Source organism: Lepisosteus platostomus, chromosome 6 (genome assembly GCF_059453375.1).
Source record: "Lepisosteus platostomus isolate fLepPlt1 chromosome 6, fLepPlt1.hap1, whole genome shotgun sequence".
In the NCBI taxonomy this organism is placed as follows: Eukaryota; Metazoa; Chordata; class Actinopteri; order Semionotiformes; family Lepisosteidae; genus Lepisosteus; species Lepisosteus platostomus.
Genome location: NC_142616.1, coordinates 23,123,457 through 23,149,912, shown reverse-complemented (window position 1 = coordinate 23,149,912; position 26,456 = coordinate 23,123,457). Strand labels below are relative to the sequence as shown.

Sequence of the window (26,456 nt, the reverse complement as noted above, 5' to 3'; positions counted from 1 at the left end):
GAGGGGAGGGTTTCATTTAACAGTGCTTATTGAAGTGGACACCATTGACCTACATAGCCCTGTTTTCTGGAATCTTTGGCTGAGCTGGTACATTGCCCATTTCAGTTGAAAGCGCTCTGTAGTGAGTTTTCTGCCTGAGGAGCTGACAACAACACTGGACTAGTCAACAGTCCACTATAAACATGTGCATGGATACGACCGATACAAATGCTAGGACTGCCAAGACCTTTCTCATCAGAGTTTATGTTACTGCTGTTATTTTTGATTCGCAAATCCAATGTTTTCTTGTCTTCTGTGTTTCAGTATACAAGGCATCTCTAATGGTGGTGTGGATTCAAAACAGTAAGTAACAGCCTCAAAAAAGTCACAAAAATACTGAACGCTTATTTTCAAATGTTTTGTCCTTCTTTTGAGTTGCGATGCTTATCATAATTCCTGCCTCTTTATTATTTTGAATTTACTGTAATGCTGTGGATTAGCTGTCAGTGAAAAAATGATAGTACTGAGTTGTGGTGTAACACTGAGGTAGATATATCAATATTACACACATTGCACATTAATATTACACGTCAGATACATTAAGATAACATACAATATAATGTATGATGGTATTTGCGGTTTAATATGTAACACTGTACTGTGCATAACTGCTGCACTTTAACTGAAATGCTTGAGGTCAGGGATGTCTTTGACTTGGTGAAGGCTTGTTGGAAAAGGAAGCATCATGACAAGGATAACAAGCAGTTGAAAATCTGAAAGGCAGGGGTTTTAAAATCTGACCTTATGACAAACTTAAATGACAAGTCATAATCCTATACGCTTTAACGTTCAAGAAACTGCCTTCTATTTTCTTGGGACAACGATTGGACAAGTCAGTTCTGACCTTGAAGGAATGTTTTGCTCTAGTTGTGACCACTTTGATAAAGAATGCGAACATCGTAACCACCATCCATGTGAAATGCTTCTGAATAATTAGCTGCAAAGAGGTCAGTTTCCAGTCTATATTAGTCTCCACCAACGCTGAGCAACGATCCATTTTCAGTGTGCAGAGGAAACTTCATGCTACATGGTTCTTACATTTAAGCTTATTACTGTTTCTGAAGCTTGATTAGTATTTAGAATGAAATCATACCCTTTTCAGTGGTGAATGTAAAAGCAAAGGTATCTGAAATCTTCAGCCAGTAGAAACAGTATGCTTAAATTTGGATATTAATATCCTCATGGACTGTTCACACAGAAGATGAATTACTAGCTTTTATTTCTCAGGCAAGGAGCAGCAATATCTCAAATGAACTACATGCATTCTATTATATGACTGTCATTAATGTTTTTATAATTTGTAGCTGCTAAAATTAGTTTAGTTTGTTTTGGTACAAAAAATATTTTGTGGTTGATTTTACACAACTAATACTTATTTTTTCATAATAGTAGGTTTGTTCTTCAAGTTAAGGATGCGCAGTATTTTAAACCTTTTTGGCCTATTGGGACTTGAAAATCCCATCAGTAGTGAAGGTACATGAATTATGAAGCTAAGCTTTTGGTCTGGTGGGACAGCAAATGTCAAAATACATTAGACAGCATAATGGAGGTTTAAACCGGCCTGAGTTTTTCCCAGAGAGCCAAATGTGAATTATGTACCCACAGAAAAATGTATCATGGCCAGATTCAGGGTGCACACAATGCAAACATTTTCCTTTGCCTGAATGCAAAAAAATGCTTAGTTTCTCTTTACATGAAAAATGTTGTTTCTAATTTAACTTTTGAGTTATTGTTTGTATCTGAGTCATTATTCTTTGGATGTAGTTCACTCATCAACTTTGAAAAATGTGGAAGACACAGATCTAATAAAATAGAACAGACTTTTATTCTATTTTATTCAGGCACAAAGAGACCTGTATGGAGCCTATATTGTTGTACACCAATGGCAGCCTTTCTGAGTTATTTTACTATAAATTGTAAAGAAGCATTCTTACAATATATGAGCAGTTCTTACTTTTTTATACAAAAATGAGAATTCAGCGTTTTTCATTTGTGGATCTCAGTGTACAGTTTTAAAATAATTTTTCATACAAAACATTTCATGTCTGTTATGGGAGAGCCTCTTTTGTTTTGTTTTCCCAAGGAGTTTGGAAAACACCGGGGAGCTGCACGAAGAGAGCCTCGAGAGGTCCAACCAGCAGCGAAGACGACAAGCTGTGGAGAACAACGAGCTCAGTCAAGGCCTCTCAGCTGCCCTCCTGTCTGCCAGAGAGCGGCGGCGTCTGCTGAGAGGGCAGGAAGGCTCCAGCCGTGGCAGGATAACGTAGGTCTGGTTTTGATGCTCCCATCGAGACTCGCCATGCAGTGCTGTCAGGTGTTACCTATGCTGTTCTCATACAAGCCTGCGGTTCTCTGGGAGAACAGAAGGATTGAGAAAGTTATAACCAGCCTGTACAGTACATTGTCAACACATTGCAGCTCCAGCATCTATCCGGCAACTCTCACATGTCTTTAACTTTAACACATGTCTTTAACTCACATGTATCGATATCCTGATGTGTAGGGCTGACCATGACAAGGAAAACCTGCCCTGTGACGCCGTTTTCAGTGAGGAGGGCGAACAGCTACCCAAAGACACTATGCCACACACAGAGAAGAAACCTCTGGGCGATCTTGAGAAACACCATGAAGACGACTTTCAGCCAAAGAGGTCGAAATCAAGCACTGGGCTCATCCTGGATCAAGAGCAGGACTACTCCAAGGTAAATTTCTAGTTTTCTAGTCTCTATCAAAAGCAATAACATGCTTAGGATAACATTAAATGTTGCACCTCAGAACAGGAAGCTCTTGAAAGGGGCTGTCACCACATCATACAGATGTTCTCTGACTGATAGGGACATCCCACCTGTAAATGTAGTTTCTGGGACTTTCAAGTTTCAGGTGCTGAAACAAGTATTTTATTAATTCGTTTGAGACTTCTTGAAAACTTGTAAATTTCAATGCCATGAGATCTTCAGTATCCTGTTTTAAAGTAACAGTGGTTTAATAGTTAACCCAATGGCTTCTTTTAAAGTACATAAATTATTCACAAACCACTATTATAAGACACAGGTTGAATTTTGGATCATTGGGAAAAATAACACCTACTGCCTCATATACTGTATTTAGACAACAGTGTTAGACTGTTGCTGGAAAGGTTAATCTAGATTCACTTTTCTTACATTGACATTAGATAGAGATATGTTCCTCCTCAAGGAAAGGGGATTTGGTTTCTGTTTCAGTTTCAAACATTAAATTACTATTACTTTATCTGTTGAAAAGAAGAGTTGGTCACTTTTAGAGACCTTGATACATGTGAAGAGACTCTTAAATGTTATGTATCTGAGTTGAATGGAGTTAATATGACTTTCCACAGATTCTAAATCCAGAATAAACATGAGGTGCTTCTGTGACGGCTGTTTAACCTGAAGCCAATCAAGCCTTCCTTCATGTGACATTGTTATGGCTCACAGGCAGCCCTGGATTTGTGTTTTCATCTTGGACACTTTGATGAGAGGAGTGACGATAGGAAGAATGTGAACAAGGCAGCACTGGGATGCTGATTATCACACTGAGATAATTGCGAGCTCCTGGTGTTAAGCATATTCCAAGCTATTAGCGGAAAGTTTCTTTTTTGGAAAATGCATAATTATGCATTCAAATGCATTTTAATTTAGATAGATTTTACCATGAACATCTCAGTTCTAAATAAATACTGTGGTTGATAAAGCAAATGAACTAGACCTCTGGCAGCTAGATGTTAGCTTTTAGTAAGAGCAATTCAGCGATCACAGCTGCAGTCCAAATGCTGGTCAAAGGAAACTGATTCTTATCGAGAGATTTCAGGGGATTTAGTTTTAGCATAAGCATAAATAACAATACAACAATTTGTAAGAGAATAGCATTAATATTAGGATTGTTAATGAAGGATGTGAATGAATTTAGTAACACTCACATGGACTCAAATCCTGAAAACAAATATACTATAATTTCCTAGTGTTTCATGGACCTGCAGTGATTTCCTTTGGTGCTTCTTCCTTGTTGATTTGATCATATCATTTTGGAGTGCCTAAAGGATGGACAAATGCTATAATCACAAATGTCCATTTTTCATTAAGTTCACTCCTCCTTTCTGAGGAAGTAAACTTAATTCTCATGGCAAAGTCACTGAAGTATATCCAAACTTTCAGTAGACATGTTTTTCATTGACCAAATGCAAGCTGATTTAGAAAGCACAGTGTACCCAACCAGCTTCACAATGCGTCAGACAACAAATGACATGAAACATGTGATCTTACCTTTATGATCTGTTTAGAGTCATGCTTAGTTAAAACTCCACTCCATGCTATATTTCCAGTGACATTAGCAAAGTCTTTTTAAGACATGTAAACATTTTAAGGTCTTTGCTGATTGTGATCCCTTATCAGAAGTCAGAGAGGGACTAGCTGCTCATAGATTTGCTTCTGACACAAGCTAACCTGCGTTAACCTGTTGGTTTTCATCTCATTTTTTGTGGCTTGTTTTAATAATGGCTATCACTCCTCCTGGCCCTCTGTCATAATGCTCTGATTGGACTGACTGTGTAATCTGACTCTTTAATCTGAGTTGAAGGCCTGGGAGTTAAGCCACCCTTTTATACCCAAGGGAAAGACCAGCCCTGAAACTTATGGGAAAGGAGAAGCATTGCAAAACATTTTTTTCCAGCTAAGCATGAGTCTCATAATAGATCTGGGCCACTAACATTGGAGTCTTATTTTAACCTATGCTTGACACTGCAACAACTATTAAAAATCTTCTCTGCTGAAGTAAGACATTTTTGAAGTCTTGGATTTTATAAAAAATTCTGTTATTGTTTTTTCACTAAAGCTATGATTATAACAAACTGGGATCCTAAAGAAGAGAGCCTGGTAAACTTCTCATTGAACAGTCATTTTAAAGATTTTTGCTTTTCAGTATTTCAGCCTTTTTTCATGATAATAACATTAATAAAAAATCTTATCTTTGAGTACTAACTATTCTATCTGCATAGATAATTCAGAGCTGTAATGGTCATTCATAAATCCTATGTAGGTTTTCAGACTTTGGCACCTTCATTAAAATAGTGTTTTTTTTTTCAACAGAGGAAGAGAAGTATGCTTGTTTAGTGTATGTGCTGCTAAAGTGAACAACATACAATGTACTGTATATACAGTTTACAGAAAGTTAACTTAGGATTGTATATGCAGTTATCCTGTTTTTGGAAATTAAGATGCAGCTGTTGAAACACAGAAAGATAGTTTGAAATCGATATTCCCGGAGACTATTTATTAATAGTTTATTAAATAGTATGTTCCTGTAGTATAATGAATGACATAGATAGTCTATTTTGAAATGTGTGTAATGACTTCTGTAAAGTTACTAATTGATTTGCAAACTGATTGATATGGAGTTCATCCATTCTGAATTCAGATTCATCGGAGGCGTTTATCCTGACAATGCATCAAATGCATTCAAATGTGTTTGTTAAAAATAAGAAACCCTCAATTTCTAAAACATAAAATATCATCATCCCTTTGTCAGAGAGAGAAGTGCTTTTTGTTGTTTCAGAACATGGACAATGTAATGCCAAACCTGTCTACATATCAAAAGGAAACAGGTGCAGGAAACAATGAGGTCCACAATGGTCTTCGTCATAAAGAAGCACAGGATTTTCAAAATAGGTAGGCTCATGAAAACTCTGTTTTTAAGGTTTATTTTTTTACACTGGGCAAAGACTTACTGGACGCAATGGTAAGAATCGCTGCCTCACAGTGCTGGAGCCCTGGGTTCAATTCTAGACCTGGGGTGCTGTCTGTGTGGAGTTTGTATGCTCTCTCCTTGTTCCCATGGGTTTTTCTCCAGGTGCTCTGTTTTCCTTCCATGGTCTAAAGACATGCTGGTTAATTGGCCACTGGGAAAACTGGCCTAGGTCTGAGTGTGTGCATGTTTGTGATTGAGTGTACCATGTGACGGTGTCCCATCCTGGAGCCTGTTCCTTGTCGGGGTAGGCTCCGGCTACTGCATGATGCCGTATTATAAGCCAGGTTAAAAAATTGATGGATAAAGACCTACTGCTAATAACATGTTGGCAAGAACACATATCAATCTAATGTAACGTGAATATAGAACACAGAAAAGCTGGAAAAGCTTTCAAATATACTCTAGATAAACAAGCTGTTTGTGAACGGTGACATAATTAGATCATTTATTCAATTCAATTCAATTCAACTTTATTGTCATTATACTTACACAGGTGCGTAGTATAGTGAAAAGTGTTTCTCAGCAGTCACTCAGGTGCAGTATATAAATAGAACAGAAGATAGGACAATAGACAGTAACACAATAACAGTAACGTGTAATAACAACATGTAATCAAAACTGTGCAAAATCCGCAAACAGAGAAAAGAATACAACAGGACAAAAACAGTGCAAAGTAATTCAGGGAACAGTGCAAAAATAGTATAGCGATTAATAAATACTACAACTAATACAGTTTTACTGAGCTATCGAAGGGACAGTACAATTTCGGTTTACATTCGGTTGCCGTGTGTGTAGTGGTGTTGGAGTACAGTCCTTGTGGGTACAGGAAGAAGTTAGGAGAGATCATAGCATGATGGGAGGGAGTGCGGGCTGTATATACAGTATTATGCAATATACTGTATATACAGTATATATTCTTGTACAGTAAATGATGCATTTTACCTTGTGTTTAAGACAGACACAAGCCTTTATGAATTTCTGTATGTGTGTGCATGATGTGGATTCATAGGAAAATATTTTTGCATACAAACAAAGCTGGAGAAAATTACTGTTTTCGAGTCTTAAAAAGTTACTGTACTTTAATATAATTCTGCATTCCATGGGTTAACTACAGCAACAAATTGAGGTAATTGGTTAATAGAGTAGAAACAAAAAATAAGAGAAGTTATTGTACTTATGTAAATGTTACACCCTGTAGTATAAATTAACAGTTGGAAATGGGGTGCTAAATAACTCTTGACACAGAGCAGTGTGTGTCTGGTGTGTAAACACAACACTTCCTCTTACTGCCAAGAGGGGTTGATAAGTGACATACAGGGCAGATTTAAGGGGATATAAATAGTTCCCAGACATGTATATTTTTAAAAAACACCTTTCTGGTGGTTGACATGTCTGACATGTTGCATATATGCCAGTTGAGTAGGTGTGCCGCACTTCAGAGTTAAGATAATTAAGGCCAAGACCTGTTTGGTATCTGTTCGGAGAGACAAATAAATGTTCAAATGCAACTCAATGAAATGCTATTGATGTTCTTATAGTGCTTTATTTATTTGAGTGATAATAATCATGCTGGACAGTTAATCAAGATCAGATACAGTATAGTGACTTCACATTTCTAGCAGTGTGATTAGTAAGCTAGCTAAACAGTTAAATGTTTTCAAGACAGCAGTAAATCACATCTTCATCTACTTTGTCTACAGTAAGGTACACATACTGAGGGAGGGCGAAAATGGCCTTCAGGAATCCAAAGAGGTATGTAAACTCATCAGGCTTTCAATATACAGCACATGAATGCGTTGCGATGTAACATTTAACAGCATCTATTTCATTTCATAGAAACATAGCTAATCTCATACTAAATGTTGGCCTCTCATGCAAAATGTTACTTGAAAAGTAAAGTTACTTGTATAAGGAATTTATTTGTAAAATAAATCTAAAACTAGATTATCAAGGAATATAATTTTAAAAAGTCATCAGTTACAGAGATCTACATAGAGTGTGTATAGTTACTATGTATAATATTTCATTACCTCCTTAAAAATAATTTCCCTCAATGTTTTATTGATTTAAAGTAAGTCATTTGTAACTGTAATTAATTTATTTCTATTTAAAAGCAGCTTTTCCCATGTTATTGTACTACACCACTCTGCGACACATATATAGTTCCCAGGCATTTTATTGGATAAAATGTCAAAAAGGCATCTAATAGAAATCAGGAAAATGTCTGAACTTCATACATTCTAGCACACAAAGGATTGATGGACAATTTTGAGGTCTCAGATTTTAATTTGTCGTTGTTTGTGTGCAATAACAACAGCAATGGTAGAAGTTTGTACTCAGTTATGACCGTTTAATGTGCTACAGTAACTGACATGCTCTTAATTGATCTTTAATTGACAATGTATTGTATTTGTTTGCAATTGTAAACAGCACTGTCTGACTGTGTCAGTCCCCTTTGTGGAGAATGTGAAATAGCGCCACCTGGCCAATATCAATGGTCACACGTAGGTGGAACAAACTGAATCTGTCCATTCTGTCTTTGCAGTGTCTTTGTTCTTCCTCTAATTCCTCTGCACCTTGTTCTTAAAGATAATTTTAACCTTGGATTTACAGTAAGCATGGAATAACTATTGTTGCTAATATTTATTTTTTATTTTACGAATATCATGTATAAGACCATTGTTATAAGTGCACCCCCTTAAGTTTGTGATGATAAAGTACTATAACCTGCACAGCAGTATGTTTTTCAGCTTCTTTGGAGCCTCTCAGTGCAAAGTTCTGTGCCACAGCTCTTAAAGCTACTTGTTTATAATCACGAATAAAAACATGTCTCTTCCGTGCTGTATTTCTGGGTGTGAGAAGAATCTCTGATGGAGAAGGCAAGAGCAACCATTATCCTGTCTCTCACTTTGTTTTTTCTTTAGCAGTTATATTGATGCTTTCCAAAGCTCACTGCTCTTCCAGAATCTGTGATGTTACCAAGGTGATTTTATATTCCAAATGTCAGATAGCCCTGAGAGTAGGTTGCCTGTAAGGTGGATACTGACGTAGATGCTGTACATGACATTCAATTTTTAAGCCCCAGCTTACAAGGCTGAGCTGAGAAAAATACATTACAATCTGATTCAGTGCTTTTTGTTCTTTTTTTTCTTATTATAATACTTTGACCTGAAGTGCGCATGTAAAAGCAGACCAGGCACAGGCTTTGAATGATTAACATATTTCTTTATTTCACTGGACTTGATTTTTTTTTAAATAAAAGTGAAAATCAACTCATTTGCAAAATTCATCAGGACCTTTGAAGTGAACATGAAAGTATTGCACTTCAATTATTTTCTTCTTAGTGTCACCAAATTGTCCCTGTGTCTGTGTTTGTCCGGTGAAGGACTGGCTGCCTATCCAGGGTGTGGTCCTGTCTGGTGCCCTGGGCTTCCAGCATAGGCTCAGGTTTCATTCTTGCCAGGAATAAGCAGCTGGCTGGCAATTAATGAATAATATGGCTATATTTTTTAAAAGCTTTTTAAAGCTTTTGGGTTCAAATACAAGCCATTGTCTAACAATCCATTTTATACTTACACAGTATATGAAAATAGTCTTCTTCCTTCAAATACCACCTCTGCTTTGATTGTACAAAAGCTTGCACAGCTACAGGCACTCAGAATTGACACATAACAGATGTCCCTTCATTTAATATGCACGTGTGTCTATATGTGCAATGGGAAAGTCTCATTCTACATTCAAAAGAGCCTCGTTCTTGCCTGCGTCAGCTGCTCTGTGAGCTTTGAGATGTGCAGCAGTGTGCGTTTTCCTGCGTATTACCGCGCAATCTGGCCATCCCCAGAGGCTGGCGAGGATTGAGGAGGGGGGCTGCGGAGAGGGAGCGGGGTTGGGGAGGGCAGCCGATCAACTTGGAATCGTTTCTCTCGGCGTAGTGAGCATCGCTGCAGCAGGGGCTTGACTCCTCGAGGGAGCTTCTCACACTCCAGAGAGACAAGGCATGAGCGTGATTAAAAGCAAGTGCTAGGAGGGGCAGCACGGGCAGCCGAATGGCCTAAATCGACAGCAAGGGACGAAACGACATTCTGAACACAGCAGATGATGCCGTTTGTTTTGTTTTGCCATCCCAGCTGAACGAGCTGATGAAAGGTGGTCTCATGGGGGGGATCCAGCTACAGCCTGCAGCACAAGCCAGTTTTTTCCCTGCTTCTGAAGGAAAGGGCGCCTGCAGTCAGAGCACGGACCAAGGCGTAAGTGTGCTTCCTGTTTGCGTATTGCAGCGAAAGACTGTATTCTCTTCTTGCTCTTATTTTATGAATGGGAACAGCTGGGTGGGGCAAAATTCTCACCAGATCATGATGTCAATAGACTGAATGAAATACTCCCTCCACAGTGCGGGAAAAACCGTTGACTGTACTGTAAGGCTAAACACGAAAAACCCCCTCCCCACCCCCACCTCCCTATTTATTCTTCCCCACACCTATGCACCCACACCCCTCCTCGGATAAACCGGGCAAAAGGAAATTATCACAGACTTGCTGACGAAAACCCCCCATTCCCACCAGTGCTACTGTTCCATGAATAATCCTTATGAATCAGGATTCATGCAGCTGCAGAGCCTCAAACGGTGACACATATATAACTGGCACGGAGGATTCATGGAAGACGAGCTTGATTGCTGCTGAGCAACCCCAGGACTGGAGCCCCGAGAGTGGACTGTGATCTAGAGAAGCGCTGGAGTAAGAAATAACCGCAGAGCACGCTGCTCACACCAAGGAGGAGAGCTTCAGTTTTTTTAAGACATTATGTTCTGCTTCTGTTTGCAGAGCTCTTTCCTTAAATTACAGGCCTTGGACGTTGATCTATGCTCTGCATTTGTGCCATCACAGGAGGACAGTGCCCAGATACAGGGCAACAAAGAGCAAAGCCTCCCAACAGCGCGCAGTGTGCAGGCAGAGGAGAGCAGTAACCCTGGAGGTAGGAACCTGAGCCAGCACTGCCTGGACTATTTTCCATTTCCTGTGAACAGCATTCAGGTTTCCACGATAGCACTTCATTTTGAAAAAAGCATATATTAATGCTTCCATTAGGTCCTGCAATATGCTGATGTTGTGTAATTATTGTGTGTTTCCATATTAATGTTTTCTCATCCTTCATTAACCCTTCATGGTTCTTTTTTTTATTATTCCTGTGGGCATTATAGGTCATATCACTTTGTGCACATTCAAATACCTGAGGTCTCCTGCAGTTTTGTTCCTGCTTTAACTACATTTATGCTCTATGTCTTTTTTCAAGAGAGCACCGGTGAATTTTCTCTGTTGTCTGAACCAGACTTCATGAACCAGACTTCAGTTCATAGCATTAGAAATCCCATAGTGAGAGCCTGCCATGCTTTCATATGAGATTATACAGATGAAAGAATGACTGCTTTGATCGTTTCTTGTGCAAAAGGTGTGTGTATGTGCTCCCACAAACACTCTTTTTTTCCCCCAAGGCTTGTCCTATTTCTCATGTCACATTAGACGCATGGGCATGACATTCTTATATAAGCTGCCCATTCACCTACACATATTACACAAGATGCTTGGTGTAAAAAACTGCATTAAGATATGTATGGACAATGGATAGACATTATTATTGTGCAGAGGTATGGTCTCATGCAGATTCACACACATAAATCTGTTACACCATGCTCTCAGTTCTGTTGTACCAGTATGTATCACGCATAAATTAACCGCAGTCCTAAGTCAGCTTATAAAATAATGACAAGCAGCTTCATGTACAAAATGATTCTTCACCTTCTGCATCGTTATTAATGTCAATAGACAATAATAATCTTTCCAGTTTCTGATGTTATGTTTTTCAGTAACAGTATTTATTTTAGTAATTACTGTAGGTGTTGCTCTCATAGTAATCTGAATAACACAGATCTCTCGCAAGCTTCATATTTTAAATCTAATTAGTGTGTGCACTCAATGGAATGGCCAATTTGTATTAACATGTGCAGCACGACTACTGAGTGGGAAACACGTCTGCTTGAGCTAGCTAGTGATGTGTCTCCTCTTTAGCAGGAGTTCTCTGTAGGTTGATGATAGTTAATTTGTCCTTATTCCCATCGATCTTTAAAGATAAAGACTCATCAGTTTGACATTTCTGAGTTTTGGTTCCACAGTGATTGAGTTGGCAATTTACTGGTAGACTGGCCTCGCAGACTGTGGTAGAGAACTAGGCAGATATTAACCCATTAGCCCCAACAATGCTTTATATGCATCTTTGAATGTAGAAAAGACAATACTGGTTTTCTTATGAAAGTGGAATATTTAAATTATGGAAACTTTGAAAAACACTACTGTCTCCATTGTGAAGTATCAATCTGTATGCATAATTTAAATTAGGTAGAATTAGTCTTGCAGAATCCTAAACACAACACACATATTTCCACAAAACATGATATTTTTAAGTGATACAAAACACAGAGGACACCTTCACTTTCAGGTGCACCGACAATGATTCACAATGACAAGTGGAATTACTAATGAAAACTTAGTAACTAAGTAACACTAAGCATGGTGTTGTTAGCAGTGTTAAACACTCTATGAAAAGATAACCCAACCAGATCTTCAGCTGGGTGGAGGGTGTCTAGTTTTGGTATCACAATAACTATGTCAAAAGATCTTCACTTTAATTTAATTTGATAGAATTGTAATTTTTATGTTACAATAGTAGTACCACCCATCCATTTTCTAATTGTTTTATTCAGTACAGGGTTGTGGGGGAGCCAGAGCCTTTCCTGACAAACAGCCTTCTCAAGGCAGGATACACTCTGGACAGGACGCCAGGCCATCGCAGGACACACACACACACACACACACACACACACACACACACACACACACACACCAAGACCAGTTTTTCCAGAAGCCCATCAGCCCACCAGCACGTCTTTGAGCTATGGGAGGAAACAAGAGCACCCAGAGGATACCCACAAACACAGGAGGGACATACAAACTCCACACAGGTAGCACACCAGGTCCAGAATGGAACCCAGGGCCCCAGCTCTGCCAGGCAGCAATACTCACCACTGTGCAACCACGCCACCCCCCTGCTGCTATTTCTAGAGAATGTTGATAAAAAACATGCTACATAGGCTGGAAGTGGTGAACACATGGGAAGCCTGAGCCTGTTTTGCTGTCAGTTATAGCTCCCAATCCTGCTAGGCAAATGGCTGTTCATGTCCCTCATCTTTCTAGTGAGTCAGAGCCCTGCCGGCCTGGTGACTGCAGAGTGCTGGGTTTTCTTTTGGCAGAGCCTGTGCCGGCGCTGAGGATCCTGCACCACGAGAGGGAGAGCTCTGCCGAATCCCAGCAGGCCCCAGGGCCCAGCCGGCTCCTCCATTACATCACTGACGGTGACAGCCCCCTGCCCTCCCCGCGCTGCCCCAGCTTCAGCCAAAGCCAGAGGTTCAACAGTGACCCCGAGTCAGCCCCATCGCCTCCTTCCGCCCAGCAGTTCATCATGTAAGTTCCACTGGGATTTCTCAAAGTCTGTACGAGAGAGAGACCGTGTCTTTATTATCCCTGAGGGGCAATTTGTTTTACAGCAACAGACAATACAAAGAAAAACATGCAAACAAGAAATACGTACAGACATGACCAAGCGAATCAACTGTTGAGCACGGTTATGGCCACAAGTATAAAAGAGAACTTGAACCTGTTTGATTTTAAACTGGGAAATCCGTATCTGTGCTCTGAGGGGAGTAGTTGGAACTCATTAAACAAGGGGTGTGAAGGGTCATCTAGGATGGAATATACTTTACGCAAGACTTGTAACTGCTAGACGTGGGGGAGGGTTGAAAAATCGGCACCAATGACTTTCTGACATAGTTTGACAGGAATCCTCAGTTTATTACTCCACAGATTCAGATTCCCAAACCAGAAGATTAGGGCAAAAGTTAAAGCAGATATAATAAAAGACTGATAAAACATGATCAACAATGAATTAGCAACTTAAAAAAGATAACATTCGTAAGCTTTCTGAGTAAAAACAGGCACTATTACCCTTTCTTGAAAATATAATTGAAATTTGAAAGTTCACCTTTGAATATAGAATCGACAACTGACATTTTTCCTTTGAAGAATTTCAGTATTTACTAATACAACCTATGAGACCGAAGGGAAATACCAAGTGTCTGATACAGTTATGCAATATACCCAAATTCAGCAGTAATTCTGAGCTACCTGGTACTAGATACCAGCTGTGAATGAGATTTCCTTGTCTTCCCTTCTTGAGACACCATTGAACTGCCACACTGCTGGGGTTGCATTCAGGAGGGATAGCTTCTGGCAGCTGCAGTAATTCTTCTTGCGAATCACGTCACCCTTTTAGGAGGGGGAGGGGTTTCTCGTGAGGAAAGTCCCTTTCAAGAAGATGAAGGCAGCTGAGAGAACCCTCTCCAGATGCCTCAGCGCACTGCAGTTTTCTTCTGCTTCTCCCGGAGATGCAGGTCTCCCCTACCTCTCCTCCCCTCCTCCTCTCCTCTTCACACGCAATTTATGGGTTCTGTTTATGGATGCCCGAAAAAATTCAATATAGTGAAAAATGACAATTACTTTTTCTTAAGTTTGCTTAAACAACTGTATTGTTGCCGTGATCGTGGGGTTTATGACACAGTAAAGTGTATTGTGGACATGATCAGGTATTGGGTTAATTTATCATAGAATCTGTCAGCGTGGACGTTATGTTGTGGGGCCCCACTGCCCAACCCCTTGATATTCTAGCTCCCCCTGGGTTTGCGTTGTGCACCTACAGGTCCCGAGGTATTGTCAGGACTGTTCCCTCGGAGGGCTCCAAAGAGCCACTGTCAGTGGCACTGCTAACCAAACACATCCAGAACCTGAAGAAGAAGATCAAGAAGTTTGAGGAGAGGTTTGAACAGGAACGGAAATACAGGGTAAGTAGACTAACAGCCTAGACAAATCGGTACTATCCCTGAAGACCTTTGAAAGATTCCATCCCTGGAAAAACAAGACTTCTTGTCCTCATGTCCAGTGAGTGAATTAATAATAATAATTGCTTACACTTATATAGTGCTTTTCTGGACACTCCACTCAAAGCGCTTTCAGGTAATGGGGACTCCCCTCCACCACCACCAATGTGCAACATCCACCTGGATGATGCGACGGCAGCCATAGTGTGCCAGTACACTCACCACACACCAGCTATTAGTGGGGAGGAGAACTCAGCCATGAAGCCAATTTATAGATGGGGATTATTAAGAGGCTATGACTGGTAAGGGCCAATGGGAAATTTGGCCAGGACACCGGGGTTACACCCCTACTCTTTTCGAGAAATGCCCTCGGATTTTTAATGACCACAGAGTCAGGACCTCAGTTTTACGTCTCATCCAAAGGACGGTGCCTTTTTATAGTATAGTTTCCCTGTCACTATACTGGGGCATTAGGACCCACATGGACCGCTAACACCTCTTCCAGCAGCAATCTTAGTTTTTCCCAGCAGGTCTCCCTTCCAGGTACTGACCAGGCTCACACCTGCTGAGCTTCAGTGGGTGGGTTGCCAATTGTGAGCTGCAGGGTAATATGGCTGCTGGCTACACCACATTTCCTGAAATGGACAGTTTACATCTTAAGATTTCACTGGCCAGTTGCGATATTGATGGACAAACATACACTTCTGTCATTGACAGTCATGTAGCTGCGTCAGCATGCATAGGCTGCAAAGGAAAAAGTAAAGGTTTTTTTTCCAATGTTGAAAGAGAATAAAAGAAACACAACATAACTCCAATACTATGCAGAACAGAAGCACTGTGGTTCTGTATGGAATTAAAGTTCCTCTAAATATACAGTAGCTTAGCTCAGGATAGCATCTATCAGTGCTATAAACTGTATATGTTTAAAGCATCCTATATTATTACATTTATATATATATATGGATGAAGGCTATGGTTACAAGCTGAATCATACAAAAGAAAACTCAAAGTGTCTAGCAGGCTTTATGTGTCTATTTTGATGACTTACTACTTTTGAGCTGGTAAAATTCGGCCATATAAATCAGTAATATATTCCATTATCTCAGTAAGAGTCCAAATGGAATTCACATCAAATGATAATATGACCTTTCAGGACTAGATCTGAAATTTGGTCTAAATATTTACCAATATTTGACCTGTGACCTTAAAGCAAACACTTTCACTTTGAACTCTCCATGTACCCTAAAGAACTGTGCCATATTTCACTGAAACCTCTTTGTACTGATGTATATACAGATCTGTTAGTCTTCAGATGTCAGATCTTCAATGTGTTTTTCTCTTCCAGCCTTCACATAACGACAAAACAGCAAATCCAGAGATGTTTAAGCTAATGGATGACCTGGCTAAGTCTCGCAAACAGCTAAAAGGTATTTATTCTTTACTTTAGATATGTATGGAACGAAAGGGATTTCCTGCCTTTACGGTATCTTCGTTCTTCTATTTTTTATGATACCTATACGTTAAGGTAAAAATCTTAACTGAACTTACCACCTGTGTGGATGGATGGAGTTTATTAAAAAAACGTATGATGGATTAATCAGCATTGTGTGTGCTACTTTATTTAGCCAGGAAATAAAGTCAATTAGATCAGTAACTGTGGTAACACACCGACAGCTGTAGATAATCCAACCGGGAGTAGGGAACAGACTTTTATTCCTTCCCACCAAACAAATATTGCCCTCTCCTGGTGGGAGGAACAAAGGCAAATACTGCTGACACCAGCTCATCTCTTCTATAGTGAAGAAGCCCGACTCCATCTCCTCCTAACAACCTCTGTGCAGCGCAGTACAATAATGGTTACAAATCTGAAAACACAGAAATGGCAATATAACAGGCCGGTAAGAAAATTCCATCAAAATACATGACAATATTATATTAAATTGCAGTTCCAGGATAATATTTCACTTGTAAGTGATATATTTATATAATTATTATAATAATTTCATATGCTTATGTAGGGCTTTTCTGGACACTCAAAGCACTTTACAGGTATTCTCTCCACTATCACCAATGTTGCAAATGGATGATGCAATGGCAGCCATAGTGTGCCGTTACACTCACCACACATCAGCTATCAGTGGGGAGGAGAACAGAGTGATGAAGCCAATTCACGGATGGGGATTATTAGGAGGCCATGACTGGTAAAGGCCAATGGAGAATTTGGGCAGGCCGCTGGGGTAACACCCCTACTCTTTTTTGAGAAACACCCTGGAATTTATAATGACCAGAGAGTTAGGACCTTGAGTTCACGTCTCATCCGAAGAATGGCACCTTTTTACAGTATAGTGTCCCCGTCACTATACTGGGGCATTAGGACCCATACAGACTGCAGGATGAGCGCCCACAGCCGGCCCCACTAACACCTCTTCCAGCAGCAATCTTAGTTTTTCCCAGGGGGTCTCTCATCCAGGTACCAACCAGGCTCACACCTGCTGAGCTTCAGTGGGTTGTCAGTTGTGAGTAGCAGGGTGATATGGCTGCTGGCAACACATAACTACATATAACTATTTGTTTCCACTTACTCTTTGTTTTTCTTGCCCCGAAGACCTCAAACTAAAACAGTCTGTCGTGGAGCTGAGAGAACGGAGGACTGATTCACAGACAGAGATGAGCAGAGTGAGCAGCGACCCACAGGGAGGAGCAGAGCAGCAGCATAAACCATGTCTAGAGGAGACTGTCGACACGCTCCTGAAGAGGCTGAAAGAAAAGCGGAGCACACTGGGCCTTCCCGAAAACATGAAGGTAAATGTGCAATGGCGACTTCTCTGGACTTCTTTGTGTTGAAAAGTAGCTGTGCCAGTCGCAGCTGCTCTTGATGATAACAGCTTTACACAGGGAAGAGGCTGAATAAAGTACTTTTAAAGGAAACCTTCACAGTTGCCTACATTTATATACTTTACAGGAAATGAATCAAAACCAAATGGCCCTGGAGAAAGTTACTCTTCAGAAATGTTTGCTGTATTTTGAGAGTCTGCACGGACGGCCGGTAAGTCCCCCTTTCTATTCATAGAAAAGTTATATAAATCATCTGGTACCATTAAATTGAATAGCAAGCATTTTGGTTTTTTTCAGGTTACCAAGCAGGAAAGAAATCTCATGAAGCCCCTCTATGACAGATACAGAGCCATCAAACAGCTGCTCTGCTCGATGCCCTCCATAACTACTATTGTGAGTTTCAGTCCTAGAGTCTGCATTCATTGACATGACCTGACAGCTCTGTCGCAAATGGAGTCTGACCTGTATGGACATACTAAAATACTAACAGCTAGAAACATTTGAGAGTGACCTGTTAATCTAACTAGTTTTTTTTTCAGATTAGGTATGTCATATTAAATTTGTCCCTTTTCTATTTTTTTTTAAATTACAGACTAATGGGGTTCTCTGTTAGGGTTTACTTTAATTGTTGGTTAGGCAGGCTGACAGCTGAGTGCAAACCATGCCAAAATATTTTAATACAAGGATATTTTTTAAACCTCAGGTGAGGCTACACTTTCACTTGCTTTGGCAACAGTTTGGAGATCACCACTGTCACTTGCATAACTTGTTTAAGCACATTCATATTAGTCCTTTCAATATTGTTAGGGTAGCGCATATTTTAATGAGCTGCCTAGTGCAAAACATTAATACCACTTAAAATCCTATGATATCCTATAGTAGAGTTAGAATTTGAACATTTTAGCTCTCAAAGCAGCTTGTAAGGATAGTTTTGCTGTGTGCAGGAGGAAGAAGATTCTGATGACGACAACATGACGCACAGTCCTGTTCCACCATCCAGAGCGCTCTGTCAGATTTCCACTGATGAGTCTCTGTGTCCACAAGACGAAGACAATGAGACTGCCTTCGTGTCACCTTTGGATGAAGTGAAAGCAGTCAGACAGCCAGCCATCAGTCTGTCCAATTTGCATGAAGCTTCCAAGTAAGATTCTGCCCCTGAGTCTTGAAACGTTATACTATGACTTGCTGTAAACAGAGACAGTGCGACTGTAGCTTCTGTATAAGAGCACGAGATTTCACATTACTCACTTTCTGCTCATGCATCCCTATATCAGTTGTGTTTTTTTTTTTCATTTTTCACTGCAATATTTTCTTCACTGTAATATATCCCAAATCTAGCGATTTCAAGAATCCCAGTCATGTGTAATCTTGCTTGGTCTTTTGCGGAAACCATATTTTGGAAAGAAATTTAAACCATGCTGGAATGCTACAAAAAGCATCTTCCTCCAGATGCTCCAGATGCTCCAGATGTAAAAATGCTGTAGTAAACGTTTTTATGTTTATGTAAAACTCACAAAAATCCTCAAGCTGTCCCTAGAACAGCTAGAAGAGCTACAGTACAACCCCCAGTTAATTCCACATTTCAACACATCTACATTTTCCAGCATTACCATTTATACATCCAATGTTTTCAGTGCTTTCAATGATTTTTGGTAGTATCAACTACTGCTTGTAACATTTTTTCAATGTTTTATTCAGCCAATGTACACAGGGCTGCTATTGTCATAAAATCAAGTTCTGTCAGGTGACTGTGGTCTTCAGGTAGGCAAAGACTAAGTATGAGCTCTAGACTAATTGATTTGTGTTGCATAACTTGTACAGAGCATAAATCATGTATAATTGTCATGCCTTTTTTGTGTGTTATTTTAAACCCCTCCAGGCCTGAGTTACTAGAGTACCTCCGGGAAACAAGAGCAGAGAAACATAGGCTTCGCAGAGCTTTACGAGAATTTGAAGACCAGTTTTTTAAACAAATGGGGAGGTAAGAAAATGCGCTCTGTTCTAGACATTTTTGGTGTGTTTTAATAGTGTTACTTTTGGATTTCTGACATCTATATTTTTTTTAAATCAGCTTTGTAGCTAAATCATTTCACAGTTCCCATGCACACACAATGCTTAATACACACTTAGGAGCACATAGATAAACGATTTGTACTGATAAATGCTATTCAAATTATTTAAAATAGTAAAACTATTCCAATTAATACATAAGACATTTAGACAAAAAAACTGAATTAGGGAGTAATATTATGTGACGCGTGTCTTGTGTTTTCTTTTCCTCTGGTAGGGCTGCCCAAAAGGAGGACCGCATTCCAATGGCTGAAGAATATTACGAATATAAGAATATCAAAGCTAAACTCAGATTGTTGGAAGTTCTCCTCAGCAAACAAGAAGCTTCAAAGACTATTTGAGGGATGAATTACCTTTTTTTATTTTGAAGACCTGTTAAGACATTAGCATTGAAAGATGTTTTCTATTGAACTTGTTTGTGCCCTACAGACACTACGATGCACTTTACTAATAATCACCCTGGTTGACAAAATGAAAAGACGGCAACATATTCAACTGTTGCTTAGCAACGGACATTTCAAATGCCTCTCGTCGTTTGTGAAAAAGCTGCAACATGCACTATGACTACTTATGTAGCTAATGTAGCTCCTAAAATAGTTTATTCTGAAAACATGGAAATAACATTTGAAACAGAACTGATGTTTGTTACAAGAGTGGTATTTGTTTCTATGCTAAAATATGGCACTTTATTTTTACTGAAGGGGGAACATATTATTGCTCTTTTTTTAAACCAAAGCCAAAATAATATGCATCTTTCTTTGTTCTCATTAGCATTTTACATTTTCTGTAATCTTGAAACTAGAATGGACAATTTCACTAACATAAAAAGGGATGGGGATCCAGTTCATTTGAACACTTGTCTGCAAACATTTGTTGCTTCTAAAATTCACAGTAATATAATTCCACCTTTGTCCATTACTTCAAAAAACTGCATTTAGTTCAGAAAAGCATGTCAGACCTAGTATCTGTTCAGAAGACCAAAACATTACTTATTACATTCAGTACCTCTAATTCACAGCTATTAAGCTCAGAAATTTAAAAACATAAAATGTCACTATGTCACTTAAGTTTTGGGAAGCTTGGACATCCTTGTAAAAATAATGAAAAATGGCAATAAAGATAAGGCATTAAGAGTTTGTTAAAGAGGAGCAAAGAAGGGCATCTCATTCTGAAACATCCTCAAGACCTTGGGTTAATTATATAGGATAAATCCAATACAAAATATTAGTCTGCATAATGCATTTTTAGAGTACTATGTTGCATCCAAAAAATGTTTTTAAGTTCTGTTTTCAGTTTTGGGAATGTATCTGCAATATGGTAACAGTTGTGTTTTGTTTTTTTTCATTTTTCACTGCAATATTTTCTTCACTGTAATATTTTGTTCTGTGAAAAGTGAAAAATACTATAGCTATTATAGGTATATAGTAGTTTATGCTCAAATGATGCTTTCTGTTAAGTGCAATTCTGGTGATTGTTAAACCACAATCTAAAATCTGCTGATGGAAATATTTTGATAGATTACAAACAACCTTTACACTGTTGTAAAGTGTATATGCATGTGAATCATTTAAAGATCTTACAAATGTTGTGATTTAATGATCAGATGTGGTAGATATTTTATATAAAGCTTGCTATGCCCCATACATTAATAACAAATTAACAGTCTTAAGCTTTCTGATTAAAATGGTATCATGTAAGATAGCTTGATCTTTTTAGCTTAGTGCAACTGATGGCTGCAATTTCCTATTTGTTTTTCCATCAGCTTGAAAATTGTTTTCCCAAACTGCATTGATTGCTATGGTTGGAATCCTTGATATTGTGCACTTCTGGTTTGTAAAATTTTTATACAACAGTAAAATAAATATTTTTTCTATCACATTTATTATGTTTAAACACAGTATATGGTTTCTGTTAACTATAATAAATAACATGTAACACTGTTGAACAACAAGTTGGAAGTGCTGACAATTCTAGTTTTTTCAATATTAAATTCATGCCGCAAGTACATCCTATCATGCTCTTTTAAATTACCCAGTAATTAATTTTAATCACAAGATAAAATTAATATGCATTTAAAATGCCATTTAGAAGCTGTTACCATTGCTTTTCTACAGCGGTTTCAATCGGTTTTTGTTACCTTTGGCAAAACAATACATTGCAGCTCTAAAACTGGAGAAATGGTCTGTTAAGCATCACAGCCAGGAGGGGGGTAAAGAAGCATTGTTAATGTCTGATTTGGCAGCGACTTCACAAATACCTCCCAAAAAAAAACAGAAACACGAACAAATCTACTCAGGATAGAAAAAAGTAACCCTCAAAAGAAACAACTGCTGTTTGGTACAAAGCTGCATCCGCATGCTTCTGAAGAGTCTGAACAAGGTGAGATGGAACATTAAAGGGGTTAGACGATCTGTGTGGGTTTGCACAGCGGTACAGGTTAGCGTCCAACACTGATGTTGCAGGTTTTGCAGCTGGGATCTTTCTTTGCGTTTACCGTGGACAAACTCATTAGGTGGTGGCCACTGATCTCAGTGACTGTTCCCAGAGAAAGGTCGACGGGGTCGGTGTAAATCACCTCCAATATGACATCCTGCGCGTGGTGGAACACCAGCCGGCCCTCCTCCTCGGTGCAGGTCAGGAATTTGTTGTCTGCGATGTTCAGCGCAGGCAGGCGCTGTTTGCAGAACTCGTCGCCCACAGACCCAGCAGGGGCCATGACCAGGATGACATAGTGGTAGGCGGTGTACATGCAGTAAAAGTCCCCAAAGTAGAGGTTAGTCTTTTGATTAAAAAGGCATTCGGCCTGGATCTCAAACCGGTATCTTCCGTACGGTGAGTCTTGTGGCGGTTTCCCAGTGTTGAACTCAGTGTTGCAGCTGAAGAAGATGCCCTCCAGTTTTCCACTGATGGGGGATCCATGACTGCCACTGTTATCCTTCACTGATGGTAGCATCTTATTGTTCTGCATGTCTCTGAAAAGAGAAAAGATTAGTTAAGAAAAAACTGAAATAACACTGCCATTTGTAGAAATACTGAACATAAGATGATCTTTTGTTTACCGTATACTGAGCGTGTATACGTGCATACTGAACACCAAAAGAAACGTCACTATAAATGTCCACATGATGCAAATGACGCACAGCCCTGCTCCTGTGACCTCACATGTTGCCCTTCCTGACATGAAGGTATTCCAGCAGGACAACCAATGCTTGTCTTCATGCTGTAACAGTGGCTTACTTGCGAGGTGAGAATGAGTTATGCCTTGTTGGAAGCCCAAGTGGCATCTAGGCCTCCGAGACCAGTGAACAGGCTAATGCTTGCTCAGGCTATACAGGAGGAATAGTACAGAACTCCACAAAACTTCATCAGCAACCTGCTGCAATACAGATTGTATTGTTTCCAACAGTGGCTACACATGCTAACATACTGTGACTTTAAAAGTAGGCACCACTCATGAGTAACCATTCCGCTAATGGCCCAGTGGCTATTCCTGATGAAGGTATCCATGCCTTTGAGTTATTTCTGAGATGTCACGTACAACAACAGGTGTCTGTTTAAAATTCCCTAAAGCCAGGTCAGAAGTAATGACCTCGGGCCAGAGACAGACCTTCTATATTGATGAGAACTGGTAAGTGATAGCATTAATTTACTAATGTCATGTCTATTCAACAGAATGTCAGTGAACCTGCTCTAATTGTTTTGTCATTTTCCTGATAGCTTTGAGAATCTGTTACAGTTGTAAGTGCTAAGTTACTTTTAATGCTCGGTATATAATACAATTAAAAAAGTACAAACATCTAATAATGCCAAGATTATTGTTCAGCCCAACTGTAATTTTGGGAGAAAAAAATGCCATACTGCCTGAGTCAAATTTCTTAACTGATTAGTGTTGTTTCCTACCTGGACTTTTGAGAAGAGTTTTAGGCATTTTGTTTTTTGAATGTTTTACTAGAATTTACTGAATAATAATGTTGCAGATTATTATTATCATCCAGTGAGATGCACTAAAAGGTTTTTACATTGCAAGTTGCTTTTTCATTGGGAATTTTCAAAACACTTTTTTCTACTGTTTAGGAAGCGCACCTTCTAGACCACAAGATGGCACTAATGTATTTTCTGATCTTTAAAAAGGTGAAAATGTTTAATTAACACAAGGAGCTAATGAAAAAGCAATTCATTATAGACCAAATCCTATTAGTATCTCAAGAGTGGTTGTGTGTAATATTTTTAAGACACATGTGTACAGTGTTCATTAAGTTTAATCAAGATATGCAAGATAGGAAAGATGTCTATTGGACATGACAGAATCCCAGAACAGTACTTTCAATGGAAAAATGTTCAGATTACAAATAATGCATTGAATTAGTTCGTTATATTAATAAAAATAATGCATTGTCTGACTTTCTTGTTTCTAGAGAGATACCTAAGGTGAGAACTAAGGTCAAAACTATAAAAGCAGTCTTGCTTCAGTCACTTCCAAGTCCAAAAACCATCCGTTCCTCATTTTATAAATCAGGATAATTATTATGAGCAGGCAATAAGCTCCAGTGTTCCATGTCTTATGTCCTGGGAAAATAATTTATTGCACAGATTACAGAATACAGCAGCATGGTGGTCTTGGGGGTCAGCAGAGCTGCCTCACAACTCGTAAGCCCAGGATGTGGGTGCTTTATGTACAGAGTGCGCATCTTCACATGGGTTTCCTCCCACCTTCCAAAGACATGCCGACTGGGTTCACTGCTGCCTCTACAATGCTCCTTTGTGGCCTGTGATGGATTGCGGTCTTCGCTGGGGTGTGAGAATATTGTCATGCGCCCTATGCTTCCAGCAACCCCCACCAGGAATATGTTACCGAATGAAAACCATTCTTTTAACAAGGTGACTCAGGCAGCAGACAGAAGATCTCCATTTTAGCAGAGAGATCATTATTCTCAAGAGTCAAATTGCTTCTATTGAAAGTTCATAAAAATACATCATTTGCAAAGCTGCCCATCACAACTCAGCTTTAATTCATTAAATGTTTTTATTTTAAACCCTTACGCCTTTAACTATTGAAGTCACAAATTAACAACATGGTCATGTATTGATACATTAGAATGGTTTAACAACTTTTGAAAAAGCCACACAAATACATACAGTAACTGTATCAAAATAATTCTTAAATTCACTCTCTAATGCTACTAAGGTAGTAATGCTACAAAGATGGTGTTCGCTTACTATGATTGCTAAGCCAGCCTTGTAGTCAGTTTCACAAATTATATCTTCATTGGAAGATATAAATACCAATAAAAGATGGGACGACACAGGAAGACTTCAGCTTTAAATGCTCACACTATAAATGAAATATCTGCCATTTAAAAAAATAAATAAAACAGCTTGCCATGTAACTTAGATATTGAAGATAAACCTATTTCTTTAGACATTCCCATAATGTGACATCCAGTCATTCTGACATTCACGATGCGGCTACTCTCTGTACAGTATACCAGTACAACTCCACTCAATTTAAAGATGCCAATTTACCCAGCTAGCAAGTCTTTGGATTACATGAGGAAATTGGAGCCCCAGGAGAAACCCCACATGAACAAGGGGACACCAAGTAAACACCGTAATGAATCATGGAAATCCCAAAACTATAAAAAGAAAAGCACAGCAGCACATACCTGGCTTGATCAAAGTATTCTTTATGCTGGTTGCGATAGAACACTGAAAATTTCAGCATTCTGCCAGCAATCACTTCAGCTTTCTCTAACAACTGTGTTAGGTGCACTGTCGAGTAATCTGAAAAACAGGAATTGTAATTATTTAGTATTATTTTAGCATGTGAGAGGAAGTACAACAGCGATCACTAAAGATTGTGAATATTCTACTGTTTTCCTGATCTACATATCTACTAGACTTCACATAACTACCAGACTCACCCGCAGTGCAGAACTCTATGATTTCGCTCCACTCCGAAACAGCGTAGTCCCCATCGCTCTGCTTGGACGCTGTCTGCACGGCGACTGTGTATTCCGTGCGAGGACTCAGGAACCAGTGCCCTCTGACAGTCATGGGAAGAGGAACGGCTTTGGCCACAAGTTTTGTGGGAACATCCTATGACAAAGAGCATGCAAACAGAAATACCGCAAAAAAATGGTGATTTTTAGTACATTTAACGGTGTAGACACTATCGTCGTTAAACACCTGTGCTGCCTGTGTCAATCTCTTCTGAAGTTTCCACCGGGAAAGTCAAGGCTCCTACATTACAGTCCTATTGATTGATTCTTACTGAATCTCTCAAACTCCTGGACACAGAAGCCTTGAGCTTCTATTTATACCAAGGACTACAGTACGTCTGCAAGCTTTGCAAGGATGTGTTTCAGTTTGCCAGAAAAGTATACTTAACTCAGTGAGTAATTTAAAACTGATAACATTGACAGCTGAAGGAGAAGGATAAAATATTTCCAGAAACCGCAATGGGACAAATCAATTTGCTTCACCTTCCACAGAAGACCAAGAGTGAAAATGTACTGACACTGTGCCACATTTCAGCACAGTCATGTCAAAGAATACCTTATGTTTGAACTTGTTTGAGTTCTTGTTCTCTTTCTTGTTTAGGTCAATGAAGTAGTGTGTGATACGGTCCCTGGATTTGGGATCCATATCCCAGGATATCTTGAAGGAGTCACATGTGATGTTGCTTATTTTGATGTTCTGTGGCACTGGAAGCTCCTCCATCTCGGCAATCCCACTATCCTGGGATTTATTTCCTACAGAAAAAGAAAAACAG

At 39.3% G+C, this 26,456-nt stretch overlaps 2 protein-coding genes and 1 long non-coding RNA gene across 5 annotated transcripts in view; 1 reads left to right on the top strand and 2 right to left on the bottom strand.

Moving 5' to 3' along the window:
• fam13c (family with sequence similarity 13 member C) overlaps positions 1–21,562 on the top strand; it is a 44,136-nt gene extending 22,574 nt beyond the window's left edge. For both annotated transcript variants that reach the window (XM_088634857.1, XM_088634855.1), the window contains exons 8-23: positions 304–342; positions 2,123–2,302; positions 2,543–2,741; positions 5,605–5,717; positions 7,497–7,548; positions 9,924–10,043; positions 10,683–10,770; positions 13,100–13,310; positions 14,602–14,743; positions 16,125–16,206; positions 17,385–17,581; positions 17,742–17,825; positions 17,912–18,007; positions 18,559–18,755; positions 19,494–19,595; positions 19,902–21,562. In XM_088634857.1, the coding sequence (XP_088490983.1) occupies positions 304–342; positions 2,123–2,302; positions 2,543–2,741; positions 5,605–5,717; positions 7,497–7,548; positions 9,924–10,043; positions 10,683–10,770; positions 13,100–13,310; positions 14,602–14,743; positions 16,125–16,206; positions 17,385–17,581; positions 17,742–17,825; positions 17,912–18,007; positions 18,559–18,755; positions 19,494–19,595; positions 19,902–20,025 (2,026 nt within the window). In that variant the 3' untranslated portion in view covers positions 20,026–21,562. The remainder of the gene's footprint in view (positions 1–303; positions 343–2,122; positions 2,303–2,542; positions 2,742–5,604; positions 5,718–7,496; positions 7,549–9,923; positions 10,044–10,682; positions 10,771–13,099; positions 13,311–14,601; positions 14,744–16,124; positions 16,207–17,384; positions 17,582–17,741; positions 17,826–17,911; positions 18,008–18,558; positions 18,756–19,493; positions 19,596–19,901) is intronic.
• On the bottom strand, positions 13,343–17,490 carry LOC148661329 (uncharacterized). The gene is made up of 2 exons (XR_015939505.1): positions 17,362–17,490; positions 13,343–14,686 (listed from the first exon to the last, which is right to left on the bottom strand). It is a non-coding gene; the product is annotated as an uncharacterized LOC148661329 (long non-coding RNA).
• Positions 20,021–26,456, bottom strand: part of LOC148661327 (phytanoyl-CoA hydroxylase-interacting protein-like) — a 30,590-nt gene continuing 24,154 nt past the window's right edge. For both annotated transcript variants that reach the window (XM_088634858.1, XM_088634859.1), the window contains exons 2-5: positions 26,240–26,436; positions 25,606–25,780; positions 25,348–25,465; positions 20,021–22,656 (exon numbers count right to left, since the gene is read on the bottom strand). In XM_088634858.1, the coding sequence (XP_088490984.1) occupies positions 22,122–22,656; positions 25,348–25,465; positions 25,606–25,780; positions 26,240–26,436 (1,025 nt within the window). In that variant the 3' untranslated portion in view covers positions 20,021–22,121. The remainder of the gene's footprint in view (positions 22,657–25,347; positions 25,466–25,605; positions 25,781–26,239; positions 26,437–26,456) is intronic.